Raw genomic sequence first — 15320 nt, forward strand, 5'->3', positions numbered from 1 at the left:
GGTTATACATTTTCAAATAAACAACAGTTAATAAACATTAACTGTTGTTTCAAGTGCATTTCAACAAGAAATCTCATTTTGTCTTGAAATCTGGGAAAGCCACAAAGGTCTTCATGGATTTATTTTATTTTTGCCTGACCCATCTTTTTGTTGTGTTTTTGTTGGCAGGCTCCAACTCAGGCATGGTGCTGGTTCTTGATCCCCTGGTGAAGGACGACGGGTCTCTCCTGATCCAGCCAGTCCTGTCTCACTGCCAGCGGTCAGAGGGCAGCGCCACCTCGCTGCCGACCAGGTGCAGCTCGGACGTGGCGCTGACGTCGGAGAAGATTCCCGCCGGCTCTGCCTTCAGGGGCCGGCTGGACTCAGGGGCCTCCGACCGGAGCCACAGTCCCTTCCAGCGCCGGCGGCTGGATTCTGGAGCGTCGGAGCCCAGCGTGGGCTCGGACCTCTCTGACTCGGGCGCCAGGAAACGCAGCGACTCCACGACCTCCGACCACAGTCTGTGCTCGGAGGAGAGGCGTCCGGCCCAGGAGGTCCATGAGGTCCATGAGGTCCAGGCGGTCCAGGCGGTCCAGGCGACCCAGGTGTACGTGGGCGGGGACACGTCCGGCACCGATTCGGAGGCCGAGGGCCACATCAATGACCAGGATCAGCCTGATGGGGGCGTTCTCTCGCGGAGAGGCCACCAGGTCAACGGCCTGCTGAACGGCTGTGCCAAAGGCAAAATAGACGTCCTGAAAGAGAAGGTAAGACCGTCTGTCGGTCTGTCCCTCTTTGCAACGTCTGCTTAACGTTAGACGAGGTGTAGAACAGACGAGGAGTTATACTTGTATTGCACGACGGTGGCAATTTTATCTCCTCTAAGGATCAAACACCCTTGCAGCCATAAAGTGACCATTTGAAACTTCTTTTGTCCAAATGTTTTTTCTGTTTTTCTCTAGAAAAACAGAAATACACAGTTACAAAAGAAATAAATTGAAAAACATTTGAAAGGATAATCAGCGTCTGACCTTATATGGACTTCCAGTACCATATTTGACCGCTTTTTTCAGAACATTCTTCCTGCACTTCAATACATATTACATTCATTTCATGACAGTTTCCAGTTCTACAGAACATTAAAATCTTTAACCCTCTGTTTGCGGCGTCTGTCAAGAAAAACTCAAGTTTGCTCCGTTAAGTGTGTTGAAGGCAAACGGCTAATCTGGCAGTGCCCTTTGTGACATCACAGAGGGTGACTTCCTTTTTTTTTTTCACCCAATGCCGCTTCAACTCGTCTGTTTCACATAAAGCCCCGAGCCTCAAAGACACAAAGGTGCTGACTGTGATGGCAACCACTGGAGTGCGCTGTCGAACCGCCGCAGCTCTTTCCTTTCAACACGTTCCTCCTGCGACACATCCACTGTATTCCAGGTCACATCGGCATCCGTAAACACCACAGCGCCGAGTCTCTGGGGGTGGGGTGGGGTGGGGGGGGGGGGTAACGGGGAGCGCTGTTTAGCTTCGGTCACTTAGCGACGCAAAGGAACGGCGCACCTGATTGGTCTCTGCTTCACCTCAGCAGCGGCCTTGGCCCTCACCTGAGGCGGCGTCCAGAGCTTCTGTCTTTCCTCAGCAAAGTTCAGAAGAACTTTGCACAGCGCCGCTGTTTGACAGCTGGAGGCTGGAGGTGGGCGGGTGGGCGGGCGGGCGGGTGGGTGGGAGCAGGGGGGTGTGCGGGGAGGGAGAGGAGGGGGGGGAAGGGCTGTCACAGGGACGCCATCGTGTCGCTTCTTTCTCTAAATGTGTTTACCCAAAGCTGCCCCTGCCTCCCCCACCCCCACAGACCCATAGCTTTTATTGTTGCCTGCAACATGTGCTCCTGCTTCGTCTCCTGAGAGTCGCGTAAACACACTGAGGGGCTCCTGGGGGAACCTAGGGCCCCCCCCACCCCCCTCGGAGGCCCCTGGAGGCCCCGCTGCCAAAAAAAGAACCGAGGCCCCACTGCTGCTCTCCAAACACGATTGTTACATAATGAAAACACCACTGGTGTATTCTGTATTTAGTATAGCATGTGAGCGCGCGCGTGCATGTGTGCACACGTGTGCGTGTGTGCGTGTGTGTGTGTGTGTGTGTGTGGTGTCACCGCAGCCACCCATGCGGACCCTGCAGCCCTGCTGAATCCCGGATCCTTGTTTAAGAGATTAGAGGCTCCACTTGGTGGGCTGATGGCTCCATTCCTGACTGACAGGTTGCTCCGTCTCTTCTTCTGCTCTCTGTCCTTCCAGATCACCAGTAACAGGGATCTGCCCCTCACGCACGGCAAAGCAAAGGAGCCACCTGGTAAGGGACCAGTTGAAGAGCCGCAGGATGTTAGAACACACTGCATCCTGCCGACGTTTATTCAGAGAAATGATAATGATTAGAAATGACCAGCAGATGTTCTTCCCACCAGTTGTTTAAAAATAGCTTTTGGCTCCTGTCTGCGTTCACTGATGTGTTGCTTTGTTTAGATTAAAACAACTCATTACACCAGGAGGAGATTTGATGCTTTTCATCAGTCTGTGTATATATTTCCACAACCTCAGTGAATTACTTTTTTTTTTCCTGCTTCATTACGCCTCCCCTCTACCCCCCACAGTGTTTAAAATGGAAGAAACTGGAATATTCCTGAGTAACAATAATAAACAGTTTAGAGGACTTCACTTTTTTTTTTTTTTTTTTTAGAATAGTGTGGTGAAATATATATGCAGTTAAAAATAAGCAATAAGCAACTTATATACAAAAGGTGCATTGTGCAAGGTCAGCAGTAATGCTCGAAGTATGTGTTGTTGGACCAAAATACACGTAAAGTGCACTCAAAATGGCACATTTTTGAGTGCAAGAGTCTCCGGGAATAAGGGGGGGGTTAGTGGGGGAGTGTTTATGTTTAACAGCCTAAGGATAAAAGCTGTTTGTGAGTCCCAAGTTTGCCAAACTCTGTTCTTTGTCTGTTTTCTCTGCTATTAAGTCAGAGCGAAAGAAACGTGTCCTGAAAAGTCTGCAAGATCAGAAACAGTCAAGCAAAAAGAAAAAAAAGGGGATGGAACAAGACGGGGGAGAGGGAGGGGAAGAGGGAGTGGGATCTCAGGAGGTGGAGGAGAGGATGAGAGAGCAAGATTGACTAAATTTGGCCTGGACAGTGAAGAGGATCAAGTCACTGTTGTTCCTTCTTTGTGTCTTGTTTTTTTTTTTTTTTTTTTTTTTTTTTTTTTAAACCCTCCTGCATTGTTCCACTTCCAGCAGCTGGGCGGAAGGATGGCGTGCTGGAGGCGGTCGGCCGCTCCAACTCCGTGCGTGATCGCATGCGCAGGTTCAACGATGCGGCTCAGAGCCCCGCCAACGTCCCGGCGCCGCGGGCCACTCCTCCGAGACGCGGTACGTCGTCCAGAGCGGCGGCCGGCATGTTTACGCCAGCTGCGCCGCCGCCGTCCTCGGCCGGCCAATGGCAGAGCTCCAGGGGCGGGACAACGGCCGCGGCTCCGGCTGAAAGCCACACGCACGGCGCCGCCCACTCAGAGGAGGACCAGGCCCCGGGGAGAGCAGCCGCACAGCAGGAAGCCCAGCAGGAAGGAGACGGAGCAGCAGATCCGGACATGAAGACCTTCCTCACCATCGAGATCAAGGATGGACGCAGCAGCGCCGCCACCAGCAGCAGCGCCGCCGCTGCATCGTCCACATCCTCCGCCCGTGGAAACATCGTCCCCATCAGCAGCCTGGCGCCGCGCTTCAACGCCAACAGTCTGGGCCAGAGGACAGGTAGGGGTCAGAGGGCAGCCGGGGCTCTGAGGCCAGTGCACCTGTTTCCTCTTTTTGCTCCCTCAGTGAAAACTTTTTTTTAAATTTATTAACATTTTTTGTTCATACCAACAAAGACTTGGACCATAATAGTCCAAGGCAAAGCAAAATAGACAAAGACAGAAGAAGAATAAGCCAAGACACAACCAGAAGGGACTTAGTGCAGGGGTGGGCAAACTCAGACAGAGGGGCCGGAGCAGGAGCAGATGGATGGAGTGTTTTGGTGACCCACCTCCTAGGAGAAAAAAATATATCAGATCTGATATGTAGAAAACATGAGCTTTAATGTCAATTGAAAATGAACAAAAGCAAAATGACAACAAAATATGCGTCTGTGAAGCCCCACGGTGTTCAGCTCTTTATTGAAATGACTCTTAAAACACTGAATAAATGGAAAGAAATTAAGTACAGCTATTTCATGACTTTTTTACGATTGATTTAATTTCTTCAAGGGCTTGAAGGGCCGCCTATGGGCCCCCCGGCCGTAGTTTGCCCACCCCCGAGCTAGGAGGAGGTTGGTACAAAATATTACAGCAGAGCAAAACAATTAAAAAAAATCATAATGTCATTGAGAATCTCTTTAAGATCCTCTAGAAAAGAGCTAATAAAATTCAAGGGACCATGAAGTTCATCAGGAATGACATCACCTCTGTGAAAACTTGATTCATGACAACCTTTTTTAGATTTTGTCTGTGAAACACTGTGTGCGCTAGCAGCGCTGGTAGTGCTGGTAGCACACAGCCAGCGTGTCTGTCTGTGTCTTTGTTTACCAAACACATTAAGATGCGACAATGTCTGGCAAGTTCGACCTCCTACAGGCTGCTGGGGGAGGGCGAGCGGCCATCGGTGCGTGGGGACGGTGACAGTGGCTCCTGTTGTTGTCGTTGTTGAGGCTGGAACAAGCGTGTCCAGTGTGGCCGTAGGCCGAGTCTATCGCGATAAAGGGACCAGAGGTCAGAGGTCAGACATCGCTGAACACTGTTGACTGTCACTCACGACCTGCACCGCTCACCGCTCGAGTCCCAGAAAAAAGCAAGATGCCCTCACTTTCATGACTCGGTTTTCTCACACACTCAAGTTGGTGACAAGGAGGAAAACTGATTACATGCAAATGGTAATAAAATGCAAAGTGCTAGAAAAAGCTAGAAAAGAGTATTATCAGTATGTCAACACACCTTTATTGGAGCCAGTGTGCGAAATACCTGTGTTCAATGTTCAGGGGGGGTCCCCATCCTCCTGATTGTTACTCATTACCAATCTAAATTCCTTAATATGCAGCATACATATTTTTAAAAATTGACTGTTCGAGAGGGTGATCTTTAAAAAAAAAAAATGTTTTTGCTTTTAGAAAAAAATATTAGATACTCCCTGAAGCCCCTGTATTTCACACACTGATTAGAACATATATCACCTATTCAAATGTGGCACACACCCTTACAGTTAAGACAACTGTATGCAAATTAACGTTTATTATGTATTTTCTCTTCACTTTCTTTCATTCATAGCAGCCTTCTAAAAATCCCAAATGTTGAATATTGAAACGCAGCTTTGACTCCCAGGCCACTTCAGAAGCTGTTTGGGTGACAAGTAGACACGAGTCGTGCCAGTAGTTCTGTCCAAACAAATCACATGATCTCTCATCGAGTGTCTTTGTAGCTGCAAGGAGTCCCGACCAAAACACTTTTTTTTTCTCTCTTGAGTCGACTCTTGCACCTCTGACAGGGCTGCACCCGCTCACCCTGACCTCACACTCACACTTTCTATTTTTAAGCTCAATTTCCTAGTTCTGGGTGCCTCATTATTTTTGGGAGCCTGTCCATCTCGCAGTGACTCTGGGCTCAGGACTCTTTCGGGGTCTCTGCACTGCATTTTATCTGCAACTATTGTATTGCAGCTGCATGAAATCCTGCATTTGACCAGATGGGTTTTTTGTGTAGGAGGGTTGAAAGCAGGCGTGTGTGTGTGTGTGTGTGTGTGTGTGTGTGTGTGTGTGCATGTGTGCTCAAAGCACACATGCACACACACACACACACACACACACACATAGACACAGGAGTGTTTGTGTTAAGGTCGCCGTCTTTACATTCTTCTCACTTGCTGCTTGTTCCAGCTGTGCTGTACTTCAGGACACCATCGCAGCAGCAGCTTATGTAACTGACTGACGGACGGCTCCATTTGGCCAGATGACTTTGGGAACCGCAGACGCGGCTCCGACTGTGCAATGTGACCGAGAGTGCGTGCACGACTAGCACCAAAAGAAAGCAGTCGTCTCGTCAGGTCTTTCAGATCAATCAGTCACAGCCGATTGTGCGCAAAAAAATCTGGAAAGAAATCTCCAGAGGAAAAAAAGTCTATCCTCTGCTTTTTTTTTGCATTTGCATTGGCTTGAAAATTGTGCGCTCTAGCACTCAGGTTTGAGACTGCGTCCCTCTGTCACGTCACAAAGGGAACTAATACCTCCTCCTCGTCCTTGAAACGTTCTGGAGGCTGTAAACAAAGGGCTAAATATTGCACCGATACCACTTTTTTACAGAACGAGTAGAGCACGGATACTTGCTTTTCAGTACTCGCCCATACCGTTGCTGAGTACTTGATACGGCCCTCACACATTATTGAATTACTTTTAGTATTTTTTTTATTTTTCCTCAGATTTTGTGTTACTTGAACAACATTCCTCAGTGCCTTTTTCTAGGACATATTTTCACTGCAGTACAAACACACATTTAACAAAAGTCATGTGCTTACATATCGGTGTCGCGGTCTCGGCACGTATTTTACGAGTACGAGTACAGTACTCAACCCCAGTATTGGTACCGATACCCGGTACTGGTATCGGCCTGGGTGCATTCCTACTGAATATATAAATGTAAAAAAAACAAAGGCGGCTATGACATTTTAATGCTCAGAGTGGGTGTCTCCTTCTTGCCGTTGTGTTTTCCAGAGTTGACCCTTGGCCTCAGAGCAACGCCGTTCAAGATCAGCTCCTCAGGCCTGACCTCCGGCTCATCCACCAAGGTACGGTCCAGCTTTTCCTCTGCAGTTTCTTTTTTTTGTTTTTGTAAGGAAAAGCTGACAGAACCCAGTAGTCACCAACGCAGTGGGCGCCAAGTCACCCCTCCACCCCCCCACGCCCACCCCCCTCCAGTCCCCACCAGGACCAACTACATGAGTCACCCCCCGCAGGCCTGTTGGAAAATTAGCACAACTCATTGAGCTGCGTCTAAAATTTATTTTTATCCGACCTTGTTGAGTCATCGTTGATCATTATTGAGAACTCAATAATGTGATCAGTGTCTTCACATGTTAATCAGTTATAATATACTGAGAAAGTTTGATATTTGAGGAGAGTGTAGCTAGCTGGTTGGCTTTCATACGACTCAGGAACAATGAAGCAGCTCTCAGGTTCAAAAAGGTTGGTGACTCTGCATTCTCTCTGAAAATCCACACAACACCTGTTCCTTTAATTCCTCATATTTTGCCCCCCTGCCACAATCAGTTCAGTTTCAGTCCCAGCTGACTCATCAGGGCTCCACTGATTGGGTTTTGTTTTTGTAGTGTTTTTTTTATCCCCCTCCTGCATCCTTGTCACTGCCATCACCTATAAAGGCATACAAAGCCAGTGAGGCGGGACAGAGTGTGTGGAACAGGAGAGTGAGTGAGCAGGGAAGAACAATGTTTATCAAACACGGAGCGGGTAGCCGGTCACATCGGTCCTTGTAGGGTCTGCGAGGGAGAGAGAGGAGAAGAGCAGCAGGAGGAGGAGGAGGGAGGAACTCTGGGCATTCCTTGTTTTCTCCCAGCCGGGCCCGGCCCGGCCCTGTCAGATGTATCTGGGTAATGTGTCCTAAATCACACCTGGCCATCCACGTGCACTCCACTTACTGTCCATTAGAGCGGTGACACCAGCGCTCCATCATCTCTTCCCCCCGCCCCCGAGGAGGCGCTGCAACCTTCTTGCCCCTTGATTGATCTGCTCTCACGGTGCACAAATTGAGTTTGAACCCCCCAACCTCCACCCCCCACCCCCCCACACACACGCACACACACAGTGACCTCCAGGGTTTAGGAAGAAGCCTTCAACTCCCATTTGCTTCATTCCTCACCCTCCTCCTCCTCCTCGTCCTCTTCCTCCTCGCTCCTCCATGAAAGGAAATATCTTAATGAATGGAAAGTTGAGGGCCAACGAGAGGGCGAGAAGAGAAGAGAGGAGAAGAGAAGAGGACATGTGGACTGCTGTTTACTCCTCCACCTTTTGAGAGTCAACTCCCTGATTTTGTCACACTGGTCTGGTCTTACAAAGTCAGGGAGTTGGTTCATTGTTGCCAGGAGAAGGTTCTTAGAAACATGAATGGACTGAGCCAGTGTTGTTTTATATTGCTGCTGCTGCACATCAGGGCATCCTCAGATATTTTTACGAGGTAATACTTGATGGTGTGACAGCTAACTTGTGCTCAGTTTGACTAGATCTATTGTATTATCACAAATGTGACACGTAGAAACTCTTGTGTCATCATGATGTATTCGAAACTGCTGATAAACTGTGGAAGGATCATCTGTACCGTCAAACTGAAAACACTTGAGATGGGAGCTTCGGAAGATGGATGACAGCAAGATTTCCAAATTGAAATGTCAACGATCCAGCTGCATTTTCCAGGTCTGATTCGAGGTCGGGCCTCCCAGAGAGGCCGCTGGGTGAGGCAGTGCATGCTGGGATGTGGGTTTTACAAGCTGCCTGCCACTGCGCTGTGTGTTGATTGTTGTTTGGTAATGAGTCAGTAGTCTGACACAGGTTCTTTATCCGTCTGGGTGGTCTGCTAATCGTGGTTGGTGGTCTTGATGGTTTCCGTTTGCCGTATTTTTCTTTGAATTCACATTTCTGGCTCGTAAATGAATTATTTCTGAAGTCAAACAGAGTTAAACGTCCAGGTGAAATAAGCAGTGGAGGTGACAGTAAAAAATAAATATTGGCACCTGAGTCAGTTTTGGTATTTGCTGTAACTGGAGGATTTAAAGGTCCAGTGTGTAATATTTGGAGATTTTGGGAAGAAAAAGCAACATCTTGTGGTCAGATTTTAGATTGCAGCGCTCATTCGCTCACCTTCCTGAGTTTGCCAGTAAACTACAGTGATTTGCACACCCAAACCTGGATACCTCGTCCACCTTCTTCTTGGTTGGTTTATTTGGGGACGCTAGTGTTCACCCTAAATATGAAACACGCTGTCAGGCGGCTGTATTGTCCACACCAGGTTCCTTCAAAATATGGCAACTAACTAAGACGTTTATTGCTCTATTCTATGTATATTTTGCATATTCTTGTATACATATACACACATACATACAGCTCTCCAGCTTAGTGGTAGCCCCTCTCACCTGCGGGGTTCCTCAAGGCTCCATTCTAGGCCCTCTCCTCTTCCTGCTGTATATCCCTCCCTCGGTCAAATCCAGTCCAAACATCACATCTCCTACCACTGGTTTTCCAGCACTCCAGCCACTTCTTGACATTATGTCGTGGATGGGTGCAAACTCTCTCAAGTTGATCAAGGCCGAGATGAAGATTATGGTGTTCGGAAAATCCTCCCAGGCGTTTTTTAAGCAATGCCGTGGGCCCCCTGGCCTCCAATATCAGGCCCTCTGTTAGAAACCTTGGTGTGATTTTCGATGGTGCCGTCAAGTTCCAGGGGTAGGTTAGTGCAGTGGTCAGCAATTTCTACAGCTGGTTGGCGACTCTGCTTGGTTGTGTTCAGCGCTCTGAGGTTTTTGCTAGCTCCAGTGTTCATACTAGCTGCTACGTGTTTTGCATTTAGGCGGTACTGCAAACTTGTTACGGCACCGTTTGCTCATATATGTATATGTATATATATGTATATGTGTATATATATATGTATATATATATACATATATATATATATATATATATATATATATATATGTATATATATATATATATATATATATATATATTAATATAAAGTCAATGGAAAGCTGAAAGAAGTGAGTCGTAGTGGTCACAGCTGCTCCTGCTCATCTCAGCTGTCCGCTCTGTGCTCGGTTTGGCCTTGAGCACAAATATAAATAATGCCCGGCCGGGAGCTTCACAACCGGGGGCGATGACAGCGCAGTGCGTCTCTTTCTTGAAGCTGATGAACTCCAGTGTCAATGACGGCCGCTCCCTTTGTGTCAGAAGGTCAAGACCTGCTCATTAACGTATTGCGGTGCCGCAACACCAGCTTCTTACCCAATCGCTGCATGATGCAGCAGGATACAGACTGGATGCAACAGATGTTAGTGAAACTAACATGGGTTCACATTCCAACACATTAACAGGTTTTATGTGAGGATTAGATTTGGATTTTTCTGAAGATGTTTATTTTTAATCTCCCTGCGATGCTAATTGAGAAACTCTTGTGCATCTCATTAGTTTTTAAAACTCTTGTGGAAAATAACAGCATAGGGTTTATCATAATAGTATGAATTTCAATTAACATGTCTACTACTGGTACTCCTACCACTATTAAGTTAAAGTTATTATGTTAATAAACTAAGACCAACACCACTTTTTATAGTGGAGTACATGTACTTGCTTTTCAGTACTCACTGATACAGATACAGAGTACTTAATTATTTAAACAACATTCCTCAGCATGTTTTTCTATATGGGGTGACAGTCACAAGTTTCATTGCACTACAAACACATATCTAAAACAATTGTCATATACATACTTATACGCCTGGTATCGGTGTCATGGTATCGGCACATATTTTCCGAGTACAAGCCGAGTACTCAATCTGGATTCGGTATTGGTGCCGATACCCAATACTTGTATTGGTATTGGTGCATCCCTATAATAAACTAATTACTACACACAGGCCAGTACAATATTGATAAACACTTATGCATTAGATATCATCTAAGACGGATAAAGTGTGTCATTTCAATGCATTCACTCAGTGTCTCAATCACTATCAGTAAAGTTCTGCATTAAGCCAAGTCCCTGCTGTCATGTGGAGGCATGACAGCAGGGACAGGAGGCAGACAGGAGGCGTCCCTGCTTCGGTCAGGAACTCAGACTGTGGGTCTGTTCTCACTTAGGGGCAGATTCTTCTGGGAAACATACCTGCTAATCCCTAAAGGGAGCGTACGTCCTGTTTGTCACGCTGTTTGTCGTGTCCTTAAAGCCAAATTGATTGGATTACTTCCGTCCCAGATCGTCCCCTGCTCTTTTGCGGTGTATTCTGGATGTCGTAGCAGTCATTTCACTCACTCAAGTCGCTCTTTCAAGTCACTCATTCACTCAAGTAGATCGGCATTTAGTTAAGCGATAAATTGGAAGAAAAGGGTACACTTGAGAATTTCACAGCATCACCAGTGCACTTGGCTCTGTCAACACTCCCTCACGGAGCCCCCCATTAAATGCACAAGACCTTGAGACGCTGTCCCTGGATCAGTTTGGGTTTCTCATGCACTTCCAGTAACCTCAGGACAAAAAAAAGCACTTTGAAGGCCTCAAAAAGGTAGATAGATAGATCTATTCATTAATCGCAAATTTGGACGCTACGCAACTACGAAAGCCCTTCTCCAGTCACTGGACCTTCCTTTTCACTCTATCATTCACAACCCTCGCCGACGCATATTGTCCCATCATGGATTGAAATGTTGTCTTAACTGAGTCCTCCGTGGTCGTGACCGGCTTTCATGTCTTTACAAACCAGCTTAAAGAGGAGTGAGATGCTGCCCATGGACGGAGGCACTCCTGTTAAATCCTCATTGCCAGCCAGCCGAGGTGTGAAGGACGCAGGCTTGGAATAAAAGGAAAGTTGTTTGGGGGGCGGTGGAGGGAGGGAGGGTGGAGGGGTGAGTTTTCTGAATTGCTGCCACCCTGCTATGGCCTCCACGAGTGCCCCCAGCACTGACTGATTGACTGACTGACTGGCTGGCTCTGGGCTGGGCTGCAGACCCACGTCAACTCGGAATAAAGGGGGGCGGGGCCACTGCTCCAGGGGAAAGGGGATCCTGGAATGCTGATTGGCTGTCGCTTGAAAGTATAAAGAGGACACAGACACATTGTTCAGCAGAGGCCCTTCAAAGAGACGGAGCAGCAACAGGTGCCATCCAGCAGCCTCATTAGCTTCAGTTTTTATTGATTTATTGTTGGATTGATTGATTGATTTGTTTTTTGATAGTCCCACAATATTGTGGATTCAGATTCTGAGGGTTTTGTCAGAGTTCATCCAGTCTGGCCATGCCTGGGGTCAACCTGCCCTTCCTCCCGGCCTCGGCCGCGCCGGAGGGTTTAGGTGACCCAGACACCGCCGCCTGCGCCGAGTCGGGTCTGGAGGAGGTGATCAGTGACCTACTAGTTCAAGAGGAGGAGCAGGAGGAGCAGCTGTGGAAGAGGAGACTGGAGGTGGCGCTGCGGAGCGCCGTGTGTGAGGTCCACTGTGACCTGCAGGCCTTCGGGAAGCGAGTGGACGCCCGTCTGCAGGAGGCGGCAGCGCAGGTGGCCCCCCTGGCCGCTGCCCTGGCCCAGCTGCAGGAGGAGAACCTGATGTTGAGGAGCCAGCAGGAGGTGCTGCTGAGGCAAGTGGAGGCCCTCTGCCGGGTGTCAGGAGCTCAAGAGCTGCCTCTCCTCCACAGTCTGGACAGAGAGAGCTCGACCTCTGACCCCCGAGACCCTCAGACTGGGGACCCAGTGCCAGACCCTCCACCCAGCAGACCCCAGGACTCTGCTGCTCCTCCTGGACGTCCCCACAATGCTGATGATCTGGACATGTCCTCCACTGTTGTTGAAGAACCGTCACTGCTTCTCCAGGACTTGGACCCCCAAGCCCCTCAGACTGGGGACCCTGTGCCAGACCATCCTCTCAACAGACCCCAGGACGATGCCGCTCCTCCTGGACGTCCCTACAATGTTGAAGATCTGGACATGTCCTCCACTGTTGTTGAAGAACCGTCACTGCTTCTCCAGGACTTGGACCCCCGAGATTATCAGACTGGGGACCCAGTGCCAGACCATCCTCTCAACAGACAGCAGGACGATGCTGAAGATCCTCCTGGACGTCCTCACAATGCTGAAGCTCCTGTGCCGGACGTGTCCTTCACTGTCATTGGAGAGCAGTCAATCTCCCTCCAGGACTCGGACCCCCAACCCCCACCGTCGGTTGACCCCGTGGTTCCTCACCCGCCCACCTTTGCGACCCGTCGCTCCCTCTCCGCTCCCTCCTTGATGGCCAACATTCCTGCCGATGACGACATGGTACTTGCTGCTCTCTGCTAATGGCTCCTCACTTTATCCAAACTTCTCTTTAACTAAAGCTTATCGGGTAGTGTATCTAGCGGCAGTGAACTTCCCGCAAGTTGAAGGGAAGTTGATGGATGACTTGTTTTTCTCGCTCCATGTCTCAGAAACGTGCTCTGTGCTAAAACTCACCTCTGGGAAAATAATTTGGCCTTTTGTGATGTCACAAAGGGAAGCGATCCCGTCTCCCAGGTTGACAACAGCACCAAGAGTCAGATGTTAAAGTGCTGCCCTTTGAGCCCCGCCCCTCCTCCCACCCCAACAAGTTTTTGTGTGGGTGGCTGTAAACAGAGGGCTAAATAAACTTTTCCTGACATCTGAAATGCTTATAAAGGCATTTAAAAAAAAATGCAACGAGATGGTGTAGAGCCAGAAGAGTTAAGTGACTTCCTTTGATGATGACCTACCAGAAAATAAGAAATGTTTTTTGTTTAGTTTTTTTAACCAACACACCTGGACCAGCCATGCGTGATTTTTTTATTGTGTCGGGCTGGTGCCCTTGTTCTGGTCACGTACTCCTGGTGTCTTTCCATTGGCCTCAGTTTTACATCTCGCCCCCCCACATCACTCAGAATGGGTGTCTGAGCTGTCAGCCAGTTGGAACAGCCAGTTGTCTTTATGCACCATGAGACTGTGTACGACAGTCAGTCAGTCAGAGAGTCAGTGCAGTGCTCTGGCTGTAGCGCTGTGCGCTAACAGTCTGGTGACTATTCACTTGAAGGACAGATGGACCTTTTTTTTTCTTTTTTTTAGCAGCTTAAAAGTCCTTGAAAGCATCTTCTGCGCTCAGTTAAGGAGGGTCGTGAACTTCTCGGTGATATTGAACGTCACTGAATCAGTTTTTCCTCCACTTGCCCTCCAAAGTTCAGGCCGTTCATAAAAAAATAGATGCACGCAGCGTTTCATAACTGTCACTATGACGACTTGACCCTCGCTGTAGGCGCTGTGTGACTCTCTGCGTGCGCGTGTGTGTGTGTGTGTGTGTGTGTGTGTGTGTGTGTGTGTGTGTGTGTGTGTGTGTGTGTGTGTGTGTGTGTGTGTGTGTGTGTGTGTGTGTTGCACTGGTGACATTTGAAGGGATAATAACTATTTGTGGCCTTATCTTCGCTTATTCAACAAGCCACAGTCCCTGTGAGTCCTCCTGATCCCTGGACAGGCAGCCAGCTGGGTCTGCCCGTCAAACTGCCCCGCCCCCCTTAAGTCAGGTCACCTTCTCAGATTCTTTTTGTAAAAAAAAAAAGAAAAAATCCCCTCCTTCATAATTCTTTCAGTCTCAGCCATGACTGAATGGAAAAGAAAACAAAGAGAGTCTCAGATGCTGATGAGCACACAGAGGCTGAATGACTCCAGCAACAAGGTTATCTGGGATTTTCTCACCCCACACACACACACACACACACACACTCACGCTGCCTGACCGACGACCCTTGTTTGGCTGCGCTGTGTCACAAAACATTCCTGGTCGGTCAAGTGCCTCTCAGTCCAGTTTGTTCCAGGTCCAAAAACGTATTAAAATTGGTTTCTGGCCGTATCTCGCTGCATTGTGGGTGTGCATTGTCCGTCCCTAGTGAGATCTAGTGACTCACCCGGTCAGTTGGTCCACTGGGAGCGGGAGCTGGCAGCTGTGGTTATAGACCAAGCGTGGGCAAACTTTTTGACTGGTGGGGCCACAATGGGTTGTAAAATTGGACAGAGTGGCCGGAGCAGGAGCAGATGGATGGGTTGGTTTGGTGACCCACCTCAGAGGAAAAAAAATACATATCATGGGATACGTAGCAAAAATATTGCTTTAGTGTGTATTAAAAATGAGCAAAAGCAGAACTACAACAAAATATGTGTCTTTGAATCCAAATGGTATTTAGCTCTTTATTGAAATGGCTCTTTAAACACTAAAAAAAATGGATGAAACACAGCTATTTTATGACTGAATTACTGTTAATATCATTTCTTCAAGTTCGGCGGGCCTGATTAAAAAGCTTAACGGGCCGCATATGGCCCCCGGACCGTAGTTTGCCCATGCCTGTAATAGACGGAGGCAGCTGTCGGTCGCTATATTTGGAGCAGGACGACAAAAGCCACAAATTAGAGCCGCGGACAAGAGCAAGAGTGACCGACACCAGTTTGTGTTGGATTTATAGTCACTGGGAGAACAATGCTGAGAGAGACGGGTCAACCAAAGCTGTTTTGCTGTAAACGCATAACCTTTAT

General features: G+C 48.3%; 1 protein-coding gene across 3 annotated transcripts in view; it reads left to right on the forward strand.

Moving 5' to 3' along the window:
* The window catches only part of smtnb (smoothelin b), a 64428-nt gene that overhangs the window by 36323 nt on the left and 12785 nt on the right, over window positions 1–15320 (forward strand). For all 3 annotated transcript variants that reach the window (XM_076025954.1, XM_076025955.1, XM_076025956.1), the window contains exons 7-10: window positions 169–746; window positions 2268–2322; window positions 3262–3777; window positions 6758–6831. In XM_076025954.1, coding sequence (XP_075882069.1) covers window positions 169–746; window positions 2268–2322; window positions 3262–3777; window positions 6758–6831 — 1223 coding nt within the window. The remainder of the gene's footprint in view (window positions 1–168; window positions 747–2267; window positions 2323–3261; window positions 3778–6757; window positions 6832–15320) is intronic.

The sequence above is a fragment of the Nelusetta ayraudi genome, unplaced genomic scaffold, assembly GCF_046127955.1.
Source record: "Nelusetta ayraudi isolate G7.1 ecotype Tasmania unplaced genomic scaffold, CSIRO-AGI_Nayr_v1 ptg000018l, whole genome shotgun sequence".
Taxonomy (NCBI): domain Eukaryota; kingdom Metazoa; phylum Chordata; class Actinopteri; order Tetraodontiformes; family Monacanthidae; genus Nelusetta; species Nelusetta ayraudi.